A 24820-nucleotide genomic window follows, 5' to 3' on the forward strand; every position below is an offset into this window, starting at 1 on the left:
TTGTCTTCAGTCTAGTCATATTTATGTGCAACTGTAACATTTTTATTTGACCATAGGTGTGTGATTGAGTTATCATTCCATTAGCCAAATTCTTCATGGTCCCATAGAACTTAGGGAGGACGGGAGTTTTGGGTTCTGAAAGCCACACCTTAGAGACTTTGGATCTTTATCCTCAAAAGATCTATAAAGGACTGTAGGCACAAAAGTATTTTACTGTCTTTAAAGCCTGTTACCTTTTAAAGCAATCTTTATTTTCATGAGAAGAGCTGATGACAGTCGTTATGTTCCACAGCTGTAACTGAAGTACTCAATTGTGCCTGCTGAATCTTAAGCAGTATCTAACAAAGTTTTCAGATACAGAAATTATATCCAGTACATGCTTGTGGGGTCTGAGAAACCTAAGTTGACAGAGATAATGTCTGCACAACAGCAAAAATTATTTTTCTGTATGTTTTGTTTTGGTTGGTCCTGTCAAAAAAAATAGGTGGAATTCTTTGAGCCTTTTTGGGATAGTGGAGAACCACGAATTGGAGAAAAAGGAGCAAGAGGCTGGAAAGCATGGATGCACCAACAAGAAAAGGGTGGCTGGGTTGTTCTTAAGCCTGGTATGTGTGTCTCAATATGTGTAGTTGTATGTCTATGTGTTCTTCTGAACATTTTGATTAGAATGATATAATCTGATTCTTGTCATGGTTTTGCATACAAGTTTTTAAAAATATGTACTTATATCAAGATAATGTGTATCATATTTCACAGGGAATAGCAGGTGTTGAATGTTCTGTGTATGATATTGTTTATGGAACATTGTTGCCCTTCCCACAGTGAGAATTAGAGGAGAGGAAGGCATATTCTCCACTTCATGTTGAAAAAGCCAGAGGTGTGAGTACTTGGCGGAGAGTCACGCCCATCAAAAGTGAAAGGAAGCTACTTCCCTTGAGACCCTTTCATCATATTATTAGGTTGAAGTGGGGTTATATTGTTAGATGACAGTTGCTTCAGTGATACCTAGATTTATGATTCTATTTCTAGAATCAGACTTTAGTTTCTCAAGCAAAGATATAGCTAAAAGAGGAGGAAAACATTTCCTTTCTCTTTGTGATGCAGAAAATGAAGGAATTGTGTTTTCACTTGGCTGGAGTGCTTCTAGATGAGCAGGGGTGCAGAAAACACTCCCTGCTGCTTAGCCTCACCTTGTCTTGTGGTCTACAGTACTTCTTTTCGTGTCAAGGACTATTTCTCATGCAGATACAGCTTGCAGGGAAGCAGGAGGCTGGAATGTGTCTCACCAAAGAAGAGTGGTCTTTGCTTTTGCTACTCCTGCTGTAGCAACTCTGGTGAAGCAAGTTTGGGTCTGCTTTTAGTAAACAAAGGAACTGAAAGATAATTATGTTCCTCCCTTGTCCCTGGATTAAGATGGAATTTCCTTGGCCCCTAACTGAGTTCAGCAGTTTTATTTTTGATGGCTCTAGGCATTTTGTTCAAAAATTGAGAAGACTCAGTATAGAGAAGAGGACCATTGCCAGTCTTGGGCAGCTCCAGTATATACCACTGGTTTCCCCATTTGTGTCAGCCCCTGAAGTCCAGGTGCAATTTTCAATTGAGTGTGTTCATTAAAAACTGTCCAGTTTCTTCAAACTTTGATTAGATTGTAGAAATGCTGTCTTTTTTTAGAGTTGCTGACTAAAGGGGATACTATTGATCACAAAAATATAGAGAGAGTAAAAATCTTGCAACCACCTGTTTGTTGTACCTGAAATTTAAGAAGAACTGGGATTGGGAGTGTTTCACACAGTTAATGGCAGGTGTCAGAATCAAGAATTTGGAGGTGGTGTAGAAATAGCTTGACTTTTATAATGCAGACAACCATGAAATTTTGAGGCAATTTTCTTCCTCAGCAATAAAAAAGAAACATCTCTACAAGCTTTCTCTTGGCCTATAGGTGCTCATCAGTTTCTGCACAGGATTAATATATAGCTGTCAGAAGAAAAATATGATAATTGTATCCAATAGTCCAGAAAGATTATCATAAAAGTGGGATGTGGTTAAGCACATCCTTTAGAGAGAGAGTGTGTGTGTGTGTGTGTGTGTGTGTGTGTGTGTGTGTGTGTGTGTGTAACTCTGTGGGTTATTTCAACTGCATATTAATTAAAATGTTGAAAATACCACTTGTTAAAAGCAACATGGCCAAACTTGTTTTGCAGTGTTTTATATTAAAGTACCATTTTATATGTTCAGTGGTTTTCTCAAAATGTTTTATGCAAACTAGTATTGATAGAGCATACATGAAATTTTATGTTCAGGTATGAAGTGAAGAATCTAAATTGCACAAAAGGATGACTGAGTTTTGGCTGTTGCTTGCAAGTTGCTGTTGACAAAAGTGCTCCACAGCTTGTCAGTGTTTTTTCTTCTCCTCTGTGAAAAAGTTTGAGTGCTGACACTAATTCACAACTTCTAAAAGTTTGGAAGCTTCCTACTTTCCTATTACAGAGTTGGTGTCAAAGCCCAGAACTGTGATGTGGAAAATCTCAGCTATGTCTTGTGTGGTTTTTTTATTAACTACATTTATTTCCATTGTTAAAGTAGTTAAAGTGTATTTCCTGCCTGGCCTTTGGATTTGGTAGGATGATTTTTCTTTAATAATCTTGTGTGTGTATATATTGATTTGATTTTAGATGATGAGGATGAGGAAGACATAGATGAAGATCAAGAAATAAAAGATAAAACTCTTCCCAAGTGGCATATTTGGTTGGATATTGAATATTCCCGGGAGGCAAGGCACTGGTTACCTTGGAGGCCAGACAAAACCAAAAAGGAAACTGAAGAAGATTGTGAAGATCCAGAAAGACAGGTCACTGTGATAAAATAGAACAAGAGGAGATGATAAGACTAGTTATCCTTTAATTTGAATTCATTGCCATGTTTGTGGATATTTTAGAAGAATAATACTTTTCTTTGTTTGGCAAAAAGATTTTTTTTCTTTGAAATTCAAAATTTGCCTGAGGTTTTGTGCTGAGGCTTCTGAAAACCATGGGAAGCTCATGGTAAACTTTGGAAAATCTGCAGGCAAAATAGTCTTTGCTGTTCAGTGATTCGTCATCTCTGTGGAGAAATCTCACAGAAATATGTGTTTAAGAAGAGATAAGCATTAAATAAAAAAAGGTTTCATTGCCTTCAAGTCAGATAGTTGGATATTTTTTATTCCTTGGGAACTAGGTCAAGTCAGACATTGATCTTCAAATCTGAATATGTTAAAAGGCCTATGAATAAAGTCTTCCAGACCTTCATTTTGTAAGTTTTCTGTGGAGGTCTTTGTTGTTCACAGGCAAAGAAATCTCTTGATAGCAAATTTACAGTCTGACTGGAAAAACAGATTGCTTGTTTAACTTGTCCATTTTTAATTTGAATGACATTTTGATACTATTTAATGGTAACTCTAAATACTATTGATTTGAAAGGTTCTTTAATTACGTAAATTACACTTTTGCTGCTTTTGATTGCATAAATTAATGGATTTTGTTTTAATTTGGATTTTTTTAGGTGTTATTTGATGATCTGGGACCATCTTTAATCCGTCTTTCTAGTCCAAAGCTTCAACATCAACTCTTGTACTCTTTTTTGCAATTCCTGGGAGTTCCATGTACAAGTAAACTCTTTCCTTCCAGTCTCTATATTGCCATGGATGAAAATAACATCTTTGACAGTGTGCTTTATGATGATAAACCACTGACTTCTGTTGATTTTCCACTTTCTGGATTCAACAGTATTGGTCATATGGATACGATGTCACGAGGCAGACATCAGATAGGCCACTATAAAGAAGGAGAGGAGTTCATACAGAATGTCTTCCATGTTCTGTCCCAGATATTTACAGGAAAGGAAAAATCTAACCTGGCCATTTGTTGGCTACAGTATGAAATATCTAAGGTAATGAGGAGTCTGCATATAATCAATGTTGTGATGTGTGGCTTTGTTCTGTAATCATGTTTATATTGAATTTAAAAAAGTCTTGACAAAAATTGTCTTGCAAGACTAAGTGTTCAAATCAGGAAATGTCAATTAAGATTGCACAAGGGGGAAAAAAAGAAAAACAAAAACCCCTTTTCTTCAGTACATATTAAAAAGTGGCATACCTATAGAAAACTATTTTTTGAAGTTTTTCATAAATGTTATTATATGATAATATATAATTTCGTAATTATATTATTTAAAAATGCTGTGAGGGGCTTTTTTCTCCTTTCTGCTTCCATCTCTCTCAAAATATACTCTGTTTATTTTTCCCTGTAGGTAATTCAGTGTCTCCAAGCAAAAAAGAAAAAGAAGCTAAAAGCACAAGGGAGGAAGAGTAAAAAGTTGGCCAAGAATTTTCTTAAAGCACCTGACAATCGAAACAACCTTTCTCTCTGGAAACTCTATGCCTACCTAGAGTGGCTGCTTGGTAACACAGATGATTCCAGGAAGGTGTTTGACACAGCTCTTTTCACAGCAGGGACAGGAGGATTGAAAAGTGCTCAGCTCTGCAGCCTCAGCCTGCTGTACGCTCAGCTGGAAGTGGAACTGCTAGAAAGTATTGAAGGAGCTGTGACATCACGTGCTGTTCATGTATTGACCAAATTGACTGAAAATGGACCATACGTGCCCTATAGTGGACAGGTGCCACCTGTGAATGTCTTGAAAGCTCGTAAAACATATGAGCATGCACTGCAAGATTATTTAAGTAAAACAGCAGTTTCTGATCAGGATCAGGTCGAGGATACTGATCAGCTGGTTAACCTGGTTGGTTGTTATGCACTCTTTCAGTATTTGACTGTTGGGATTGATGCTGCGGTATTAATATATACGCAGGCCTCAGAAAAACTTGAAGTTTCTAGTTCACAGAAATGTGAAAATACTGGAGAGAATTTTGGCATTCTAAATTTTCCCACTGCTCTTGAAGCTGTCACGCTGCTGCATACAAATTTACTGAGATTCCACATGAAAATTAGTGTTTATCCTTTGAATCCCCTGCGAGAGGCACTAACAGAGGCTCTGAAACGGTATCCTAGCAACCAGTCTCTTTGGAGGTCATACATCCACATCCAAAGGAAGTCGCACAGTGCGAGCAAAGCACGAAGATTTTTTGATAGTGTCACAAGGTCTACTAACTCTTTAGAGCCATGGCTGTTTGCAATCCAAGCAGAACAGATGAGAAAAAAGCTCACAGAGAAGGTCCAGAGGTAACACCTTGCAGCTTCTTGCAGTTATGCTGTTTTGAATCTGTCTAATCACTCAACAGAGGAGAGAAAATGCTATCACAGTTCTCATTTTGCAGGTGAAGAAACTTTAGCTGCAAGAGCTGTAGCTCCAGCTGTAGCTGGAGGTTTTTTGTTCAAGGCTGAGCAAGGAGTCAGTGGCAGCATCTTGAACGGAATAAAAGCCCTGGGTGATAGCCTTATGTCCTTTCTCCTGAGCCAGATTGTGTTTGAGTTTGTTTGATAACTTGCTACTAGCATCAGGATGATACACATTTCTTTAAGGAATTTATAAATAACTAAGCCTGCTTAGATGGCCAAGACAGTGTGAGCTTAGAAACTGCTGCATTTTAGTACTACAGCAATAAAGAGCATAATACAGAGTTATGCTGCAGTTTCTGCCTGAGCTGACTGCCCTACTTTACCCCTGAATCACAAATACAGTTGTGACAGATTTGTTTCCATAGTGAGGCCTTGAGAGTCTAGTTTTCATATGGGGCTGTTACTAGGTAGAAGAGGCTGGAAATTCCATGAATTCACAGCGGTCTGGGCTCAGATTTTTTGCTCCTGACAAAGGAGGAAAGGGTGGGAAATATGGGGAGCAAGGTACATGTTCATTCTTAGAGCTTAGTCTCTTAACTGTTGTCTTCTCACTGTTTGGAGCTACCTGTCCACTGCTACCTACATATCTGCAGTGGCATTGAAAGCTTGTTTGTTTGTGTCTGCACATGACAACAAATATCTAGGAAACAGTTACCTGGAAGTTTTACAGGGCTGTAAGCTCACAATAGTCACACTTGGTGAAATTACGCAATTACCAGTATACTTTGAAATGATGGTGCATCCACTTGTTTGATTGCTGTAGGCTTACAGCAGGTGTTCAGACATGAATAGTGACGTTCCTGAATTGTTAGTCTGTGTCATTCTAAATTATTAGAAGAATTCTAAGCCACCAAATGTAAAGGAGGATTGTGATTTGATTTACTGCTAATTTCAGACTAATACTATGATAGGTTTTCATTATTGTTACTTGGAACTGAAAATTTCAGAACTGTTTTCTCTGTGAGGTTGAGTTCCTTTCCAGATTGTTCATTGCTAGCAAAGCCTTTCCTATAGATTACATTTATAAGGGACAAGTTGGGTGTTGCAAGAGCAGAGCTGAACTACTGCAACAGGGAGATAAGTGGCCTGTCAGTCATGCATAAAACTAATGTTTTATGATGTTGTGACAAAATAAGAAAATGACTGTGCTGTGTCTGACTATTTCATATTCTGGTTTGTATTTTCCCATAAGCGCATGGAATTCAGATGAAAAAATGAGCACAAAGGGTAAAACAGGAATGTTTTTAAGTCACTGTTAGGTACAAGGCTTCAAATGTTTGACTCATGCAGAGTAGGTTACATAATTTTCCCTCATGGCATAGGTTAAGATGAGAGTGAAAATTACTTCAAAGACAGATGAAAAAAAAGAGATAGGTTAGGAGCCAAGTGTTACTGGTGAGTGGAGCAAGCTGGCAGGCTAAGAGAACATGCACAGACAAGTGATGTTGCCATCAGTGCTCCAGTCTGTTTTGTCAAGTTCAAGCATCAAAAATAAGCCAGTCTGTATCAGCTGTTGAAGGAAATCAGTGCTTTGGTGAAAACTATATACCTGCTTTTGTGTTCTGCCTGGAACTTTCTCTGGGTGAAAATTACTGTTATAATTGTGGTTAAAATCCAGAGTTGTAATTTTGACCTCGATCGAAGACCAATGTATGGCCTTACAAAAGTGATGGGTAAATTGGAACAAACTTGCCTGGGCACCAGAAGATGTGCTGATCCAGACTTTCTTTTGAACTGCTCTTCCAAGCTTAGAATGATAAATTATCTTGGAGGTAGGCTAAGATGTTTTAAGATCATATGATAGTGGATTATTATGTTCAAAGAGAAATTATTTTTGAGCATACTACATGAATTTTCACAAAAATACTTAATTTATATTTTTTTCCTATTTAGAAATGCGTTCATTGTGTTAGCAAGTGCTAAAAATCTGGTTTATAACATTGAGTTTATAGCACACATTACAAAAAACCTGGCTATGTATTGTGCTGTGAACAGACACAGTGCATTGTTCTTTACCCTTTCTTACCCAGTTGTGGTCCCTTGCTTGGGTTTAAAGGACTGTTGTTTCTTCTCTGTGTTTCAGGGCAGATGTTGGTGAAATACATTGTACTATTCCTGAAACTGGATTAACAAATCGGATTGTAGCTCTGTTTGAACATGCAGTTCAGAGTGAAAATGGTACCCATTGTCCACTGCTATGGAGAATGTATTTGAACTTTATGGTAAGAAGAAAAAGATCTGTTTTGTTTTGTTTTGCCATATTTGGAATTCTCATAAACACAGCTGGAATACTTCTTAGAAAAATGAATACTAAATGCTGCCATGCCTCTGTGATTTGCAAGGTGATATATTTGACTTGTACTGCTCCTTATTGTTGGGAACATTAAGGAAAAGGTAATTCATGTGGATTAGGCAAAATAGCTTCTGACATTGTAGTCTTAATATAGATGCAGACATTGTGTCTGTCATCTTGCATAGAAAAAAGTACATACATCCTAAGATACCAATAGATATCAAGCTGCTTTCCAGTGGAGTAGACCCCAGCATAAATTGGGTGCAGAATTTGCACTTCCTGTTGGACTTCGAGGTTTCTGTCAGCTGATTTCTTCATCCCCTTGTCATCCCTCTGGATGGCAACATGACACTCCGCTGGATCAGCCACTCCTCTCAGTTTTGTGTGGTCTGCAGGCTTGCTGAGGGTGCACTCTGCACCTTAGCCAGATCATTAACAAAGGTGTCAAATGAGATTGGTCCCGATAGTACCCAGGGGCACTGCTAGTCACTGACCTGTAAGTAGGCTTGTTCCACACATCACCACCCTCTGGGCCCTCTTTGAGACAGTTTTCTCACTGTCTGTGCATCCAGTTCTTTTGTCAACTGCTTATTTAGAAGGCTCTTACAGGAGACTATCAAAGGCCTTACTGAAGTCCAGATAGACAATGCCCACTGCTCTCCCCTTATCCACCAGGCCAGTCATTTCATCGTGGCAGTTTATTGGATTGGATTGGATGACTTTTAGTGAATTCACACTGTCTGCTGCTGATTTTCTTCTCACTCACATGCCTGGAAATGGTTTCCAGGGTTAGCTGCTGTCACTTTCCCAAGGTACAAGGTGAGGCTGACCAGCCTGTAGTTCACTGAGTCCATCTTCTTCCCCTTCTTGAAAGCAGGAGTGATGTTTTGCTTTCTTCAGTCTTTGGGTCCTTCTCCCAATTGATGTGATCAATCAAAGATTGCCAAGAGTGACCTCTCAGTGACATCTGCCAGCTCCCTCAACACTTGAGGTGCAGTTCATATGCAAAATAAATGGATGGTAGGCAAAACATAGCTATAGCTTCTGTAACTTGCCTTCAATTTTGACAGTCTTTTGATTCTTAAAAGCTGCATGTAAGAGTTACATTAACTGGCATTGCAGTTAAATGCTGAAAAGCAAGAATGTTTGTTTCTTCCATAGTTCCCCTTGGAAATACATAAATAAAATGATATAGTCAGCTTTGTCATCTTGGTTTTTTTGTTTCTCCAAAGTACAATATGGAAGATGAAAACACTCAAGTAATAACTTTCATTCCCCAGTGTTACTCTTCTGTTCATATCCCCTGGTGTAGTAAGTTGTCAGAGGGGGATCAGCAGTCAGAAGACTGAAACAGAGAGGAGGCAGGAGAAGAAATGTTGTTCTGTGTTTGAGAAGATCTCTTGAGTGGGACTGTTAATTGTGACAATTTCTAAACAAATAAGTGCTTGTAAATATCTTATACAACTTTGTATGTAGGAATGTACAACTGAATTACTGTTATTCTTTACAAACTAATCATGAGACCCCAGTATGCACCAATGCTAAAGATCAGCCATTATGTATTTATCACTAGTGCTTCATTCATGGAAGATAACTTTTCCACAAGAACAACAAGGAGTATTTACCAGATGCTAATAAGATGGAGACAAATACAGTAATAGCTTGGAATAACGTTATTTAGAGAAGCAAAATGAAACATTTAAATTTTCAGACACAGTCATAGAAGAAGTTGTGATTGTTCAGTATTACCCTAAGTTCTATAGATCTGTTTTGTCTTTGCTGATGAAGCATGGGTTAGGCAAGTGGACAGGGATGTGGGCTGGAATCTGGCTGAACTGCCAGGCTCAAAGGCTTGTAGGCAGCAGCATGAACTCCTGCTGCAGGCCAGCCACTGGTGCTGCAGCCCAGGGATTGATACTGGCACCAGTGCCCGTTAACATCTTCAGTAATGATCTGGATGATGAGAGTCTGTACCATCAGCAAGTTTGCATCTGATACCAACTCAAGAGGAGTGGCCAAAGCACCATATTCTGCTCTTGGTCTGTCCAGGTTCCTTTGAATAGCTGAGAGTCCTTGTTCCCTTCCTTATCTTACAAGTAAAGCCTTGAAGCTCCTATAGGACATCTGAAGAGTAACCTGACAAAATACACAGCTACCACAATGTATAATAAAAATTATTTCTCAGCAGAAGAACACTGAGCTTTTCAGCAATCATTTCTTTGTCTCAGAAGTAATTGTTTCAGTATTTCAGCTATAACGGTACTGAAGTATGAATGGTTTTTTATCACACAGGCTTCACTAGGAAAAAAAGAAAAAAGTAAAGGATTGTTTTATAAAGCTCTTCAAAACTGTCCTTGGGCAAAGGTAAGCACAGAAAACAGGTAAACTTGTCATCATACTTTAATTTTTGAAGTTCTGTATTTGAAAAAAAAAGTTTAGCTTTAGTAGTTGTTGTAAGATGTAAGAAGTTATATGCAAATGAAAGGAGAGGTTTTTGAGGAAGTAATGTTAGGATTTTCTGCAAATAAGAGATGTATCATAAATGGAAACATGATCAGTAGTCACTGCAGTTTGTGTTTCAGGACAGAAAGGTGTTGCATTGAGGCACAGCAGTAAGAAATCCTTTGTGATCTAGAAATTATTGAGTCTTTCAGGCTTTTATCATGAGCATGGTAGTATCAGAAATACATAGCTAAATAAAAATTGATTTATGTAATAATACATAAAAATTGAGAGAACCTGCATCTCCTCAGGTAATGTCTGTATTTGCTGCAAAGGCTCCAGTGCCTCTTGACCTCCATTTTATCTGTTTGAATAAAGTTACTCAGTACAAGTTTGAGAAGCCTTGATTAAACATCTACTTGCCTGTCACTGAAGGAGTGCTAATTCTGTTCCTATTACCGTAAAGAATACATGGTATTTCTTATGGTCTTGCTACAGAGTTGTTGCTGTCTGCTTACTTTATACTGCGTTTCCTGCTAGAAAGGTAGCACAGAAAACGTTCTTGCTGTCTTTCCAGGTGCTCTATATGGATGCAGTAGAGTATTTCCCTGAGGATCTGCAGGAGACACTCGATCTAATGACTGAAAAAGAATTGAGAGTGCGGGTGCCTATGGAAGAGCTGGATCTACTGCTAGAGATTTAAAAGCTACTAGAAGAACAGAAGCTGCTTCCAAAGCTAACAATTAGATCAATTTTCATACAGGAGCTCTGTTGGGACTTGGGTACTATGTACTTGACATTTTTTTGTTGTTAAATATTTTATATAAATTCCTATCAAAATGGAGTTCTACTACCTGCAAGTACTCTGGAATCAAGGACTGCATTTTGCCTACAATAATGGATCAATTTCTCTGCAGTATTGCTGGCTCCCACAGGATAGTCTCTTTAAATCGCCTCCTGTTGGAAGTTGCTTGCATTTCTTACTCTATTGTTTGAAATTACATTCCCTAGGGTTCAGTAGAGGTTTGGTACATGCCAACTATGGCTTGATGAGCAGCACAGGAAATAAACTTCTGCCAAATGGATGCTCCACTGTCCTCCAGTTGGCAGACTTCAGTAATTTCCTTCAGCATGGTATGGCTGTGCATATGCAACTGCCAAGTCAAAGAGCCATTACATCTGTACATATACTGTAAAAGCTAAAGTTTTGTTTGAGCAGGCACCTATTTTGGTATGTTTTGACAAATGATCACTTAAATGTAAATCTTTCTGAAAAATATACCTGAATATTTGAAAATTCAAAAGAAACTTGGTTTTTTTGTATTAATTTAATAGAACTGAGTGTATTAAAAATTAAAATGTGTCCATAATGCATCTCTAAGCATCTCACTTCTAAACAAATTTTTGTAATTGACTACTGGCTTTGACTCAAATCCAGGCAATTGTTGTAAGAGAAGTAGAGGTTTGATCTGTACTTGATTCTCATCAAGAAGGCATAGTCTTCTGTGATTATTTTTAAAGTAGCTTATAGCCCATGAGGTTTTTAGTAAGCTGCTAGAGAAATAATATGAAATATGGTAACAAATTAAAGATACAGTTATGTTATATATTTATTTTGTAAAACAGAACATGCTGAAACATGGAAAGGATTGTTTAGCATCCCCACCCTTGAGACCCAAGGACTCAGAAACTGGATTTTCATCTGAAACAAGTATACCTGCAGCCACAGAATACCCTAAATTGCTTCAGACATTTTTCATGAGAAAACTAATTGTCACTAGCAGCACTAAAGCAGTTGGGACTGTCCAGCTGGTGAGATCCTATTACACATGAAACTGTGTCTGAACCAAGAAATACAACTTCTAGCTCGGGTTTGCCACCACAGTAGAAGATAGAATACACTTTAGTCCTGGCTGCATTTAATTTATTCCTTTTCTAAAATTAAATATTGCAGGGAATATGTATAATTTTAAATGACATTACAGCACTTCTGAAGAGCTTTATAATATTGATGTAATCGCAAGTGATGCTGGTTTTGCTTTAATCATTAGTCTTTGTGAAAAATATGGTTTATTTGTTAAATCTTTACTTTCTACAAAAATGACAGAGCTCCTGAATTGGAGGTAGAAGTTACTCTGTACCCTGCACACTAAGATGACAAATTATGCCTGTGTTTGTTAATGCTTTGCCATCACAGCAGAATGCCATTTCCTCTAGAGCCCTGAAAGGGCCATGGGGAGTGGGGAGAAGCTTGATTGTGCTCCTGCTTAGTCACAGAGGGACCCAGGTTGAGAGAGACCTTGAACGATCATCTGGTCCAACCTTTTGTGGCACAGGGAGCCTGGGTGAGATTAACAAGCTCTCGCTGCAGTCACATTTGCAAACTTCCAGTGATGGCAGCAATGACCTCTGTATCCGTCACTTTTCTGTTCTTCCATGCATCCTGTCCCAAGTCCTTTCCTTTGCAGTTTCTCCCAAAGCAGCACTTGGGCTGCTTCCTTCCTTTTGATGGTCAGAGGCTTCCTGGAGCAGGTCCTGCCTTTTAATTCAGTCCCCAGTAGCTTTCCTGTCCTTGTGAGGAATATACTTGCTGTTCACTTTCTCCTGATACTTATTTTGTCAAGTTCAGAAACTCTGGCAAAAGTGGCAGCAGTTAAATTCTGCTGCAGAAGCTAAGAGCTGAATTTTCAAACGTGTGTTTTTCAGCTCCTGTGGTGGCAGACAGGGTACAAGAACAGAGTCCCTGGGTTCATTTAATGCAATGCAGCTGTTCTTCAGGGAGCTGAACCCATCTCTCTGTGGCTGTTGCTCTGAGCCAGCAGTAAGAGCCATGTCCCTAATAAAAAGTGCCTTGCTTGCCATGCATGTCATAAAGCTCTTCAGCCCCCCAAGGAACAGTGAGATGAACTGCCATGATTAGAAAGTGCTAAAAAAACCCTAGCTTTTTGTGATCTTTCCAAGGAGACAGATCTCCTAAGGTTTATAAGAATGGGAAATAAAACTTGTTTTTCTAGCTCCAGATGAAAAACAATTCTATTTCAGGATTTCTGTCATCCAGATTAAATAAAGGACTCCATTCATCTGTAGGGTTCATTTTTAACAATGAGCCACATAATTTTTACAGAGAAGAATAAAATCTCTTGGCCCTGCTGCTGCCATTGTTGTTAGAGCACTGGCAGTGAGCAAAGGCATTGCTCTGGGTGTAACTCTCCAGTATTACTGGCCTGCATTTGCTCCCACAGAAAATTCCCAGAACAAAGACTGCATAATGCATAACTGGTTTGCATGTGGAACTTTATATAAAACCTTATATGTAAAAATGTACAACATTTGGAAATGAATTACTTAGAACTTAACAAGCCCTTTGTGGAAGAGTACTACACAGCATAGTTCAGAAGTAGTACATGCATGGCTACAATGGAGCCAGTAGACACCTAGCCCCCATGGGAATGGAGCTGTAGGCAACAGAATTGTCTAGAGGGAAGAATTCAAGGTTATGCTGTAGAACACCAAGCCTGGGACTTTAGTTAGGATTTCTCTGTGCACATCTGCTGCATGCCAGACCCTGCACCTGTAGCACTGGGGCTGGTGCCTTAGGAGTGTGCACATCCTGCCATGGGCAGCATGGGGCCCTTAAACGTGTTCCTACTGTTGGTTCTTTTCAGAGACATTCTCTAGCTTGGAGGTTTATTTAATGAACAGAAACCCTTTTGGGAAAAACAAATTTATAAACTCTAACCTTAAAAGTACCCTATCCAAACATATTTAGATGTTTAAGGTAGGATTACTAATGAGCATCTATCTTGCTCGTATAAGCTGCAAGTGCTAGAGATGGGTACCTTTAAAGTTTATCTCACTGTTACTCACAGTTGCATAATTGTCATTGATTTTCATTATAAATGACTGATGAACCTGAGGTGACTCAAAAGTGACACTTGTCCTAGTTAGCCCCTAAAAAAAGATATAAGAGGGTAATCAAGAACAGCAATGCTAGAGTAGTTGTAAGAGACTGCTATGCCTAAGGAGGACTAAGATTTGGAGCACCTGCATTGCTCCCTGCCCACATGGTGTGGGTCACTGAGACAAGCACTTGGGTCACCAGCACTTTTTCTTCAGTCAGTGAACGCAACAGACACTTTCATGTAAATAGCAGGGCTGTGCCACCAAAACAGTTCAATTCAAATAAATGTTTATTGGGAAGTGAAGAGTTACACTGACTGAAAACCCACAACCCACTCGCTTTTAACCTGTTCATGAATGCAAACTAGCTGAGTGGTTTTACACAGGACTCTCACCAACACAGAAAGTTCTGTATAGTTCCCAAAGAGACAGATGACTTAAAGATACAATCCCTCAGGGGTTCCCTCTTGCTTTTTATAGAGAACGTTCTCTTTAGACTTTTTGAAATCTTCATTCGTTACTTTCATTCTCCGTTCCCTCAGAGCCATCAATCCAGCTTCTGTACAAATTGCCTGCAACACAGGAAGCAAGAATAGTTACACTTGCTGTGCAAGCCCTTCACACCCTCAAAGGCAGCTGCATCTTCCCTACTGCTCCAGTAACTGTAGAAGTGAGGCGTGTTAACAAAATCTCCATTCTAAAGTGCTTTGATACTGCTCTGTAGCACTGAAGCAGGCTGCAGCACGCACCAGGTGAGCCTGTCTGAAAGGACAGAGGCAGTCAGGAGTTACACTTCTCTGACAGAAAGGCAGCTTTGTAACAACAGTAATGTCCCTGTGCAAGGACAGACACAACCAGCTGCCTGATCCTTCTGCAGGGAGGTGACAGTTGTGTCACGTTGGTTTAAGCTCATGAGTGTGGTAACTGTAGCAAGGGCTCTATTTGCTTTAAAAAAGCAGACAGGATATCCCTGAAGCTTCCTAATATAAAACTGCATTTTTATCTGCCTGGCAACATAGTTCCTAAAAATGCTACTTATCCTGTACCATCTTAAGTACTGTTTAAGATACCTTGCACAGGAATCCACACTCTCCTTTTAGTTTCTACTTTGCTACTTTAAAATTTCATATTCAGGTAACACAGGTACATACTCTTACCAACACAAGCTACCTCACAATTATGATTTTGATAATTTCCCATTTGTGAAGCAGAGTACCTGGTACTCATAAAAGGTACTTTAAACCATCTCATTGTCCCTCAGTGATGTGTGCACAGAAAATTGGCAAACAGTTCAGGCGACAATGGCTTTGGATGCAACAAAAACAAGATTTGATTTTTGAAGTACAAACAATGGTGATGTGCACTGACCTTAATATCTGCACCACTGAGATCATCTTTTGCCATAATCAACTCATCCAAAGTGACATCATCTGCCAACGTCATCCTGCTCGTGTGAATCTGAAAGATTCGTTTCTTCGTCTTTTCATCAGGTAGAGGGAACTCTATTTTCCTGTCAATACGTCCTGTGCAAAAGAGAAGTTCAATCTAAGGTTTTTTGCATGTAGATGTTGGAAACAGCAGGAAGAACACCTGAAGGGTTTAACTGGAAGTAACTCTTGAGCTGGAGCACATTCAGAGAAGGGCAATGGAGCTGGTAAAGGTTCTGGAGCACAAGTCCTATGAGGAACATCAAAAGGAACATCTGGGGGTGTTTAACCTGGAGAAAAGGAGCCTCAGGGGAGACCTTATCACCCTCTGCAACTGCCTGAGAGGAGGCTGTAGCCAGATGGGGGTTGGTCTCTTCACCCATGGAACAGGTCAAGAGAAAATGGCCCGAAGTTCACATAGATTGGATATTAGGAAAAATCCCTTCATGGAAAGGGTTGTCAAGTATTGGAACAGGTTGCCCAGGGAAGTGGTGAAGCCACCATCCCTGGGTGCTCAAAAGAGCTGTAGAAGTAGACTTGGGGATGTGGCTTAGAGGTGGACTTGGCCATGACACCTTAATAGTTGGACTCAATGACCTGAAAGGTTCTTTCCAACCTGAACACTTCCATCATTCTTCCTGCCACAATGAATCATGTCTTGAAGTAGAAAGCAAGGTCAGACTATCTATCTCTTTCAATTCTGGCATAGTATTATCTCCTCTGTACTCTAACAGCACTGGGTTTGTGCTGAAGGGTCTAAAGCTAAGTGATGACAAAAGCAGACCAAACACGTACCTCAGCAACTTCACACCATGGAGGTATTTCAGCTTATTCCTTTGATCTCTGTGTTGTTTTCTACCTTCCAACTTAACAGACACCACAGACATCCTTACATTTTTAGTGGCCATTTAAAAATACTACCTGTGCCTGCTCAAGCTCAACATGTCTCCCTCACTCATCCCCTCAAATGGCAAGAGTGTGCCAGGTCAGTAAGGAGCTGCCTGCTTTCCTTGCACCAGGATCCAGGCTGTCTCTGGTAAAGCCTAGGCTCTCACCCCCCTAAACACAGGTGGTGCTGCCCTGCCTTCCCCAGCCGCTGCAGGTGTGCTGCTGCTGTGCACAGCTTGATTAACAGTTGCTTACAATGGCTGTGCCATTTTCATAGAAAGGAAGAATATTCATATTGTTTATGTATATGTAAACGAATTAACACGTTTCTTCTCTTCCAAAGAATTTTTTCCTATTTAGAAGCTTGTGAATAGGTTCTGATTTCAAAAGATGCACCAGCATAGATGAGATGGCAAATCAGAACAAGTTTGCAGTCTTTTTACCAGCCTGTGTTTGTCAAGCTATGACAAGTCCTTTCACAAGAAAAGTGGCTTAAGCATACACAGCAGGGAAATCCCTTACCTGGCCTAATTAAAGCTGGGTCCAGTGTTTCTATTCTGTTGGTAGCCATGATAACTTTAACATCCCCCCGAGAGTCAAACCCATCCAGCTGGTTCAGCAGCTCCAACATTGTGCGCTGGATCTCTCTTTCACCACCAGAATTTGAGTCATACCTTTCAGGAAAAAAAGCATAGTCAGAAAAAGCACTAAGTAACTGGCACAAAGGTGGGAGAGAAGTCTTTTGTTTGTAAACACCCATAAGAGATTTAAATTTAAAAAGTAATGTTTATCCATATTAAAAAAACCCATAGGTTTTCAGAATCACGTTGTGACATATAGGTAAGTCAAGAGACACCGAACTATTCTTGCAGCTGGGGAATGTAACAGCCATCATGCGAAGGAGATCTGGGGTTTTTTTTCCATGTTTGCTATATATTTGGAAATATCCTCTTCACATCTAACAAAATCAACATAAAAAGGAAAAAATCTAATTCTTAACAGCACATACATCCATAGATAAGGCAGCAGCTAGCACTTTGGGCTGGCAGCGCTTTGGGTTGGTGGCCTTGTAGTAAACATGTATTTTTCTTACCTTCTTATTTACTTAAAAAATACTGACTACTTTACAGACTATTTGCACTAGACAGTTCCAACAAACCTACAGAAATTTCAAAGTAATGCAGTTGGATATGGGCTGAACAACAGTGTAGTATGGCACAAGCAATGCTTCTCTGTGACATACACTATGTAACCTTCTGTAAAACACTCTCAGAACAGAAGTAACAAGCCGCCTACTTGAGAGGCAAACAACAAATGGATATATTCTATATTAAATATTCTGCTTTAACTTTGGATCACTGAAACCAATTATTGTATATGGACTTGCAGCTAGAGAATCCCACGTACACACAGTGTCTTTTTCTGGTTTTGACACTTTCTCCTGGAGATAATGCCATGTAACAAGAGAATGGAGGTTATCTCTGGTCATGTCTATTCAGCATTAAAAGGCTGTGATACATTGTGTTTCCACGGAAGTTATTTGAAGTGTTACTTCAGATCTTACATCAAAACAGTGTATGCAAATGGTAGCAGAGCAAAGAAAGTGAGTCTCAGTGCAGCTGCAAAAGAAGTGTCTCTAATAAAGCTGTGTTTGTCATTGCCCTGGCAATCCCTGCTGTCTGTACCTCTTGGTACCGATGGCATCGATCTCGTCGATGAAGACGATGGATGGCGCGTGCTCCTCGGCCACGCGGAACAGCTCGCGCACCAGCTTCGGGCCGTCCCCCAGGTACTTCTGGATGAGCTCTGAACCAACCACTCTCAGGAACGTTGCTGATGTTTGGTTTGCCACTGCTTTGGCCAGTAAAGTTTTGCCTATTTTTAGTTGGAAAGAAATATTGTGATTAGTTTGCAGAGAAGGAAAAAAGAAAAAAAGTGCCCTAACAAAACAGTTGTATGAAATTTGTGACAGAGCTGGCAATGATTTAAATACTAACCAAGTGTAAATTATTGAACTTGTATTATCTCAGCACGGGTGTTACTGACTGTAAAGTACCTGTGCCAGGTGGGCCATACAGAATGACTCCTTTGGGTGGCTTTATACCCATCTCTTCATAATATTCAGGATGGGTGAGAGGAAGCTCCACAGACTCCTGAAGCACAAGAAAAACATGTTTTTATAAGACTGAGTGATCTCCAGCAGAGATCTGTAGGAATCTTCCAAAGAGCAATAATGAAAGCAATGAAAGCAAAAAGAACTTAAATGACTTCAAGACACACATCAAACAGTATGACCCTCTGCTGCCTCCAATTCTAAGGCAGACAACTACTCCATCTGCACAAGTCTTCCTATTGTTCCCACCTGACGTGTGGTAAAGCAGCAGTGGACATTCCCCCTCCTCCATCCTCAATGCACCATTCCAGATTTAGAACCCTGGAGCTCCTGAACCCCAATTAACCACAGATGACCTTGGGGCCAGGGAACTCTTTATGAAAGGGTGCCTTCTATAAAGAGTTACCAAATACCAGCAATTTTAGGAGCATTTTTGGTTTTAGACACCTACCCAGAACAAAAGGTTTGAGTTTTAGTAAGGTTCAAGCAGAGTTCTGCTGGTAGGGAAAAAACCAACCAACCCAACACAGCCCAACCAAACAACAAACAAATGCAAAAACAAAACAAGCAATTGCCCTGAAAGACTAAATCCTTAAGTTAGATTGGATGGCATCAGACACTCAAAATAGCCTCTGCAGTTTTTACAATTTCAGTCTCATCTTGCAACAACTGAAACTTTACCTGTTGCAAAGTAATAAGCTATAAGCTCCTGAGCAACTGTGAAAGGTTTTTGTGCACACAGCCTCTGGTGACCCACTTAAAAGACTGAGTTCCATGAGTCTGCCTAGTGAAATCTAATGAAGAAATACACTACAGAAAGACAAAGGACACCACTACAGGAACAGCAGCCAGTCCTGCAGTTTCCCTTCTCAACTCCTAGCACAACAGTTACATTGCTGGCTTAACTGTAAATGAGTACAACTGAATACCTTGATTTCTTGAATTTGGTTGTCAAGGCCACCAATGTCAGCGTACGTTTCTTGAGGAGCTTTCTCTACTTTCATCACAGTCACTAAAGGGTCTGTGTCATCCATCAGGACTCCTATCACAGCATGAACCTAATTCAAGAATTAAGAGTTGTCAAAGAAGGCAAGCAGCATTTTAATACAAGCTAAAGTCTAATCCCTATGCACACTTATTTAGATGTGTAAAATAAATAGCACTCTCCCGTATTCAGAAAAAAATAGCCAGTTAAAAACAGTACAAGAACTTGTAAGAAACTTGATTTTATAAAAACAACTCACCTTATGATTTAGCAAAACAGAGCAGCCTGGCTCTAGCAGGTCCTTGTCCACAAAAGACAGAATGCTGACATAGTGCTCTGATCCCACTGATGTGGACACAATGGCGTGGTTGTCATCAATGATCTCCTCCAAGGTACCCACAGACATTGGTGTCCCTCTCAGATCATCCACCTTGGACCTTTCCTCCTGATGTCAACAAAAACCCAAGGAACAACTGAACAACACAGGCAAAAACATTCTTGTACAACACTGGCTCAACAATTCAGACAGAACATAGCAGAACCAGTCTCTCCTACTGTTCTACTGCCCCAAAAAGTCAGAGCTCAGTAACAAAACCCACTATTAATTTAGTACTACCCTAAGGACAGCATTCATGCGGATGTGAATAACTAGAATCTTCTTTCTCTCTTGATGGTTATCTGTGAACTGTCCTTTGACAGAGCATCAAGAAACAAAAAACTCCTATGGCTTCATCTGTAGTGATCTGTGCTTGGTCTAAAACAATTTAGCCAGTTAATAAGGAATTGTGACAAACCTGGTATGTTTGCTTCAACTTGCGCACTGCTGGTACTTTATTTCCACTCTCTGATATGAAGTAGCTCACATTACTGAAGAAATTTTACTGCAACATTAGAAGTAACACTTCACTTAAACCTCACCTCTTGTTTTTCTTCCAAAGGTTTCATCTGTTCTTGATTTCTGATAAACTCTTCCTCCATTAAGAGGTAATCTTTAATTCTCTCCAATTTCAACAACTTGAGTCTGCACTGTGTGTGAGGAGTCACTGTAACCAAAGCAGAATCACAGGATTTTAGAACAAGTTTGACATGGTACCAACTAACCACTAATTCATTACTACAAATCCTGCTTTTTTTTCCTGACTGTAATTTGTACCTTACTTGTCCCACTGTAACTCCAGGTGAAAAACAGATTTAATGCTTTCCCCTGCATTTTCACTCAGTTTAATTTCTCTGTCTCTTACCTGGGAGTTCATGGGCTACATCTTGCAAAACAATAATCTTATTCTGTGGGAGGCTTTCTTATGTTAATTAGAAATAAAATTACATTTGGCATTGTGTTAGTGACCTCCACAGAGGCAGATCTTGAGGAGAGAAGAGCTCTGTACTTCCTCAGGAGCAGACAGTCCACAGCTCTGCAGGAGAGGCAGAATGCTTACCCAGGGGGAGTTTGCTGGCAGCATCTGGTCCCTTGGTCTTCTTTTTCTTTTTCCCCACTCTGGTTGGAACTGGAGGTTCATATTTCTTCTTCTTGTCCTTATTCATAAAAGTAATTAAATTAAAAAAATTTGGGATAATAACAAGTAAACAATACACACAGGTATTAAATGCACAGACTAAAACAGAGCTCAAGGTGAAGCACTTAATAGCAAAACTTTCTCTTTATGATCTGTAGCAAGAAGCCCAAAAGAAACATTACTTTTATTTTTTAAGAATATTCAAAAATTTTTTCTCCTGCTTATTTTACAATTTAAACTTCTGCCACTTTTCAGTGAATACAGGACATGGAAGGCTCAAGCCTGAAGTAAATCACAAACAAAACTAACAGATGAGACAAAGAGAAAAATATTGAATCTCCACCATCCTGCTGCACTTCAGTCAATAAATCAGACACTCAGCTGTCCAGCCTAGACCCTGCTTGCCAGGTACATTGAACTTTCCTTTTCCAAAGTAGACCAGGGAGGCCCCTGATGTCCCCCAAAGTGAAGTACACTCCTACTGCAGATCATTGTGCAGTGTCACTTCCAAGCCAACAACAGCTCCTTAAGTGACAGCTTGAAGGCAGCTAGACTTTTCTAACCCTCACACATTTATAGTTTGTTTCTTTTTTAGAAAAACAAATCTCTGTTAGGAAATTTCAGGTTTTTTTAAGCTCCCGTTTTTATTTATGAACAACATTTGTTTTCTCCAATGTACACCCCGAAAAGACATTCATCAGAGCCAGCAAGAACATAATTTTATGCAGTTCCAAATACAACAATAAGTTTTGAAAGTAAATTTCAAAAGCCTATTGCAGCCAGGCTCTGTAGGGTCACAGCCGCAGTTCGTTCTGTAAGTATTCATTCGGATTTCAGTTACCTTGTCATCCTTCTTGCTACCACCAGGACCGTGTCCACCACTCTGACTTTGACCCTAGACAAAAGGTAAAAACACAAACGATAAAAACCATAATATAGGTACAGTTCTGTGATTCGAGACGCCTACGGTAATTCCACGTACAGAAATCCCGTAATTGGACCTCTCCTGTCTAAACAAAGCGCTAACTTATTCAGCTTGTTGTCCAAAACCAAACAGAAGCGTCCCGCCCGGCCCCACCGCCCGCGCTCCCCCCTCGCCGGGCCGCGGCCTGCAGGCGCCGCCGGTGACTCCGCAAAACGCCGGGCGCCGGCGGCGGAGCCCGAAGGGGCGCGGGGCCCCGGTTCGGCGGCGCAGTCCGAGCCCGGCTCTGCCCCCCCGAGGCCGCGCTCGGTGCCGCCGGGGGTGCCGGGGGCGCCGGGGCCGCTCTCACCATCGCGCCGCGACCGCCCCGGCACCGCCCGCACCGCCACGGGCCGGCCGCGTCACTACGGGCAGCGGCGAGGGACAAGCGAGCGCGCGGGGCCGAGCGCGGGCGTGGCGCCGCAGCGGCCGGCAGGGGGCGCCGCTGCCCGCGGCTTGTGGCGCGAGGGGCGCGCGGCTGAGGCACGGCAAAAAGAGGCACAGCTTTAAAGTTACGGGGGGCTTTTTCCTAGACCTGATCCTTCCTTCCGTCTCTTGCATCAGCTGGTCAATATAAAAATGTTTTCGCCTGTGCTGTAAGAATTGTTTTTCTTGTGGCAGCACTTTAAGATCATGAGTGAAGTTTTCAGGAAATCCCTCCCTCCACGAAAATGTAACTTTTGTACCTACACTGAGTTCTACCGCTCCGCGGTGCTCCTGAGGAAATGCAGGAGAACCTTCCAGCGTCTGCTTTTGGCGCTCCCAAGGGCAGAGCTCGGCCCGAACTCGAGCCCGACGCCGGGCCGCGGCAGGGTCGGGTCGGGTCCCGCCCGTGTCACCGGCACCGGCGGCACCGCCCGGGAGCGCGGCCGCAGCGGCGGCCCCGGGACACCGCCCGCCGCAGCCGGAGCTCTGCCTCCTGCCGGGCTCTGCACGTTCTTCCTCTGCTTTGGGCCGGACGAGCATCGCTAGCAGCAGGAAGATGACAGCCAAGATGAGGGCATAGTCTGAAAATATTTCCAGCCTGCTCTCACCCACACAACCGTCACACAGATTATATTGACATCCATCTCGGGATTCAGTGTAGAGATCAGAGCGTTTACGAAAAGAGGCTTCGGTTTACAGCAGACAGTAGGATATGCGATTGTTTTGCTTTGCTTTGATGTTGGTTTTTTCTTTCACACTTTCTCTAGAATTCCTGTCTGAGTAGGGAACTTTAGTAATTATTAATGTCACTGGCTGAACTGTGTAGAAAGGTGTGAGGTTTTGATCATCTACTTTGGTTTGGTTCCATTTGCTCACAAGGGTTACTGTTGTGCACTGTGGATTTAATTTGACTTTTCTATTGTTATTATTGCCTTTTTGTTACAGTATCAGCTGTTCTGTAACTTCTAAGGACATTGAAACAAAATTATATATAACAGGTATTCTTTGCTTTAATAACATCACTTTTTGGAGTTTACAGTCTTACAGGATTGCATCTGTATTTCTTTTAACCTTACAGTGTAAAGATGCTAGAACATTCTTTCCCTCATACAATTCTCCCTCCCTTTAACCTCCCTTTAGACTAAGATATACCCATATTTATTCCAAATTATACCTGTAATTGGTAGTTCTGGTTATGATTGAGAATTCTTATCACTTTTTTCTTTGGAAAGCCTGATTTTGGTGCCGTCTAGCTTTGCAGACATTTTAACTGTGAGGATTATGGCATAAACTGACCTAAATTGTAGGGATGTAGGATGAGTGTAAAAGCTGAACTTTCCATTTATAAGCTGACAATGCAAATCTTGACACCTGTTTTTTTACTATTAATAAGTATTAGGAAATTATATATGGGAGCAAGTGTAAAAGGTTGTTGGCAAGATTGTCTCCCACCTCATTCACTTAAAGACATACTATGGAACAGCTGTGACAGAAAACATGAACTGCAGAAGGGGAACACTGTGTTTGGGGTGATCTGGTTAATGGCTTTCAGTTCTTGGGGTGAATAGTGCTGGCAAACTGGAAGTGAAATAGAAATGTGGTTCTGTAACCTGGCTGCTTGCCTTAACTTTACACATCCAGAATTTTAGTTTGATTGCAAAGTACAGATAATGTCAAATTAGGAACTTTAAACAATAAATATTGTATTAAAAATAAATTATCCAAGGGCCTCTGATTTCTAGGGTTATGCTTACTAGAAAAAAAAAAAAAAACAAAAACAAAAGAGTGAGCCAGGGTAACAGGAAGGAACACACAGTCCTTGTTTGTTAAAGATGAACATAGCCTCAGGGGCATCAAAAGCTCTTCATATAAAAAAATACTGAGGCTTGTTCAGAGAGGGTGGGGTTTTTTGTGCTTTTAGTTAGTGTTTTCTACCCCTCTTCTTTATTCTGTAGTAAGCTTACTGCTGATCTTTTAGGCATACTGTAAAGCCCTCAGCTCTCTTCCCAGGCCTTTGAGGAGGAAGAGGGCAGCTGAGGGCTGGGGAAGTATTGGGCTTGAGATTAGTAAATAGCAAAGAGGTTTATTTTCCCTTTGCACATACAGGAAATTACTAGTATTGCTTATGTTGTTGATGTTAATTTGTCTTTCATAGTCTATGTCTAGCTGCCTAGAGCTTTTTATGTTTGCATAAAATGAAATAAACCCACAGACTGGAAAAATACTAATCTTGCTATTGCAGCTACATATAGTGGGTTGTGTTTTCAAAAGTTGAAATTTGGACACCCTCTTTTCATAAATAGGCTTTAAAGTTACATCAACTTCAATAAATGAATAAAATTGCAAGGGCTTAAGGACCATTTAGAATTTTTTTCTTTTAAGTGTGCATGTGTCAAAGTACCAAATTAACCATTAAGCTTCTCTGCTGCTTACAAGTTATTGAAACAGTTCAGAAGAGGAAAGTATTACTGCTGCCTACTAATTGGCAAGTAACAATGTGAAGGGTAATTATGAGCAGAATAGCAATCCTTATGGGCTCCT

General features: G+C 40.5%; 2 protein-coding genes across 3 annotated transcripts in view; one reads left to right on the forward strand and one right to left on the reverse strand.

Annotated features, from left to right (window-relative positions):
* The window catches only part of NRDE2 (NRDE-2, necessary for RNA interference, domain containing), a 28190-nt gene extending 16767 nt beyond the window's left edge, over window positions 1–11423 (forward strand). Inside the window, exons 8-14 of one of the 2 annotated variants that reach the window (XM_084207938.1) lie at window positions 485–605; window positions 2673–2848; window positions 3538–3924; window positions 4285–5213; window positions 7414–7552; window positions 9916–9987; window positions 10643–11423. In XM_084207938.1, coding sequence (XP_084064064.1) covers window positions 485–605; window positions 2673–2848; window positions 3538–3924; window positions 4285–5213; window positions 7414–7552; window positions 9916–9987; window positions 10643–10768 — 1950 coding nt within the window. In that variant the 3' untranslated portion in view covers window positions 10769–11423. Of the gene's footprint in view, window positions 1–484; window positions 606–2672; window positions 2849–3537; window positions 3925–4284; window positions 5214–7413; window positions 7553–9915; window positions 9988–10642 lie in introns of those variants that run through there. The other variant, XR_014616242.1, reaches the window with a different exon arrangement.
* A 2814-nt stretch (window positions 11424–14237) lies between these two features.
* PSMC1 (proteasome 26S subunit, ATPase 1) lies at window positions 14238–22209 on the reverse strand. The gene is made up of 11 exons (XM_084207200.1): window positions 22164–22209; window positions 21734–21787; window positions 20815–20911; window positions 20297–20421; window positions 19638–19823; window positions 19323–19451; window positions 18337–18433; window positions 17966–18155; window positions 16803–16954; window positions 15334–15488; window positions 14238–14537 (listed from the first exon to the last, which is right to left on the reverse strand). The coding sequence occupies exons 1-11, from the start codon at window positions 22164–22166 to the stop codon at window positions 14403–14405; spliced, it is 1323 nt and encodes a 440-aa protein (XP_084063326.1). The 5' UTR covers window positions 22167–22209; the 3' UTR covers window positions 14238–14402.
* Window positions 22210–24820: the final 2611 nt, after the last annotated feature.

Source organism: Fringilla coelebs, assembly GCF_963513975.1.
Source record: "Fringilla coelebs genome assembly, chromosome: 6".
NCBI lineage: Eukaryota > Metazoa > Chordata > Aves > Passeriformes > Fringillidae > Fringilla > Fringilla coelebs.

Excerpts from the sequence above, each read along its gene's own strand:
- PSMC1 (XM_084207200.1), bottom strand. Across the intron at positions 18,434-19,322 it reads ACCAAATTCAAGAAATCAAG|GAGTCTGTGGAGCTTCCTCT; the intron begins GTATTCAGTTGT and ends CTTGTGCTTCAG. Across the intron at positions 18,156-18,336 it reads GTATGGCCCACCTGGCACAG|GCAAAACTTTACTGGCCAAA; the intron begins GTACTTTACAGT and ends AACTAAAAATAG.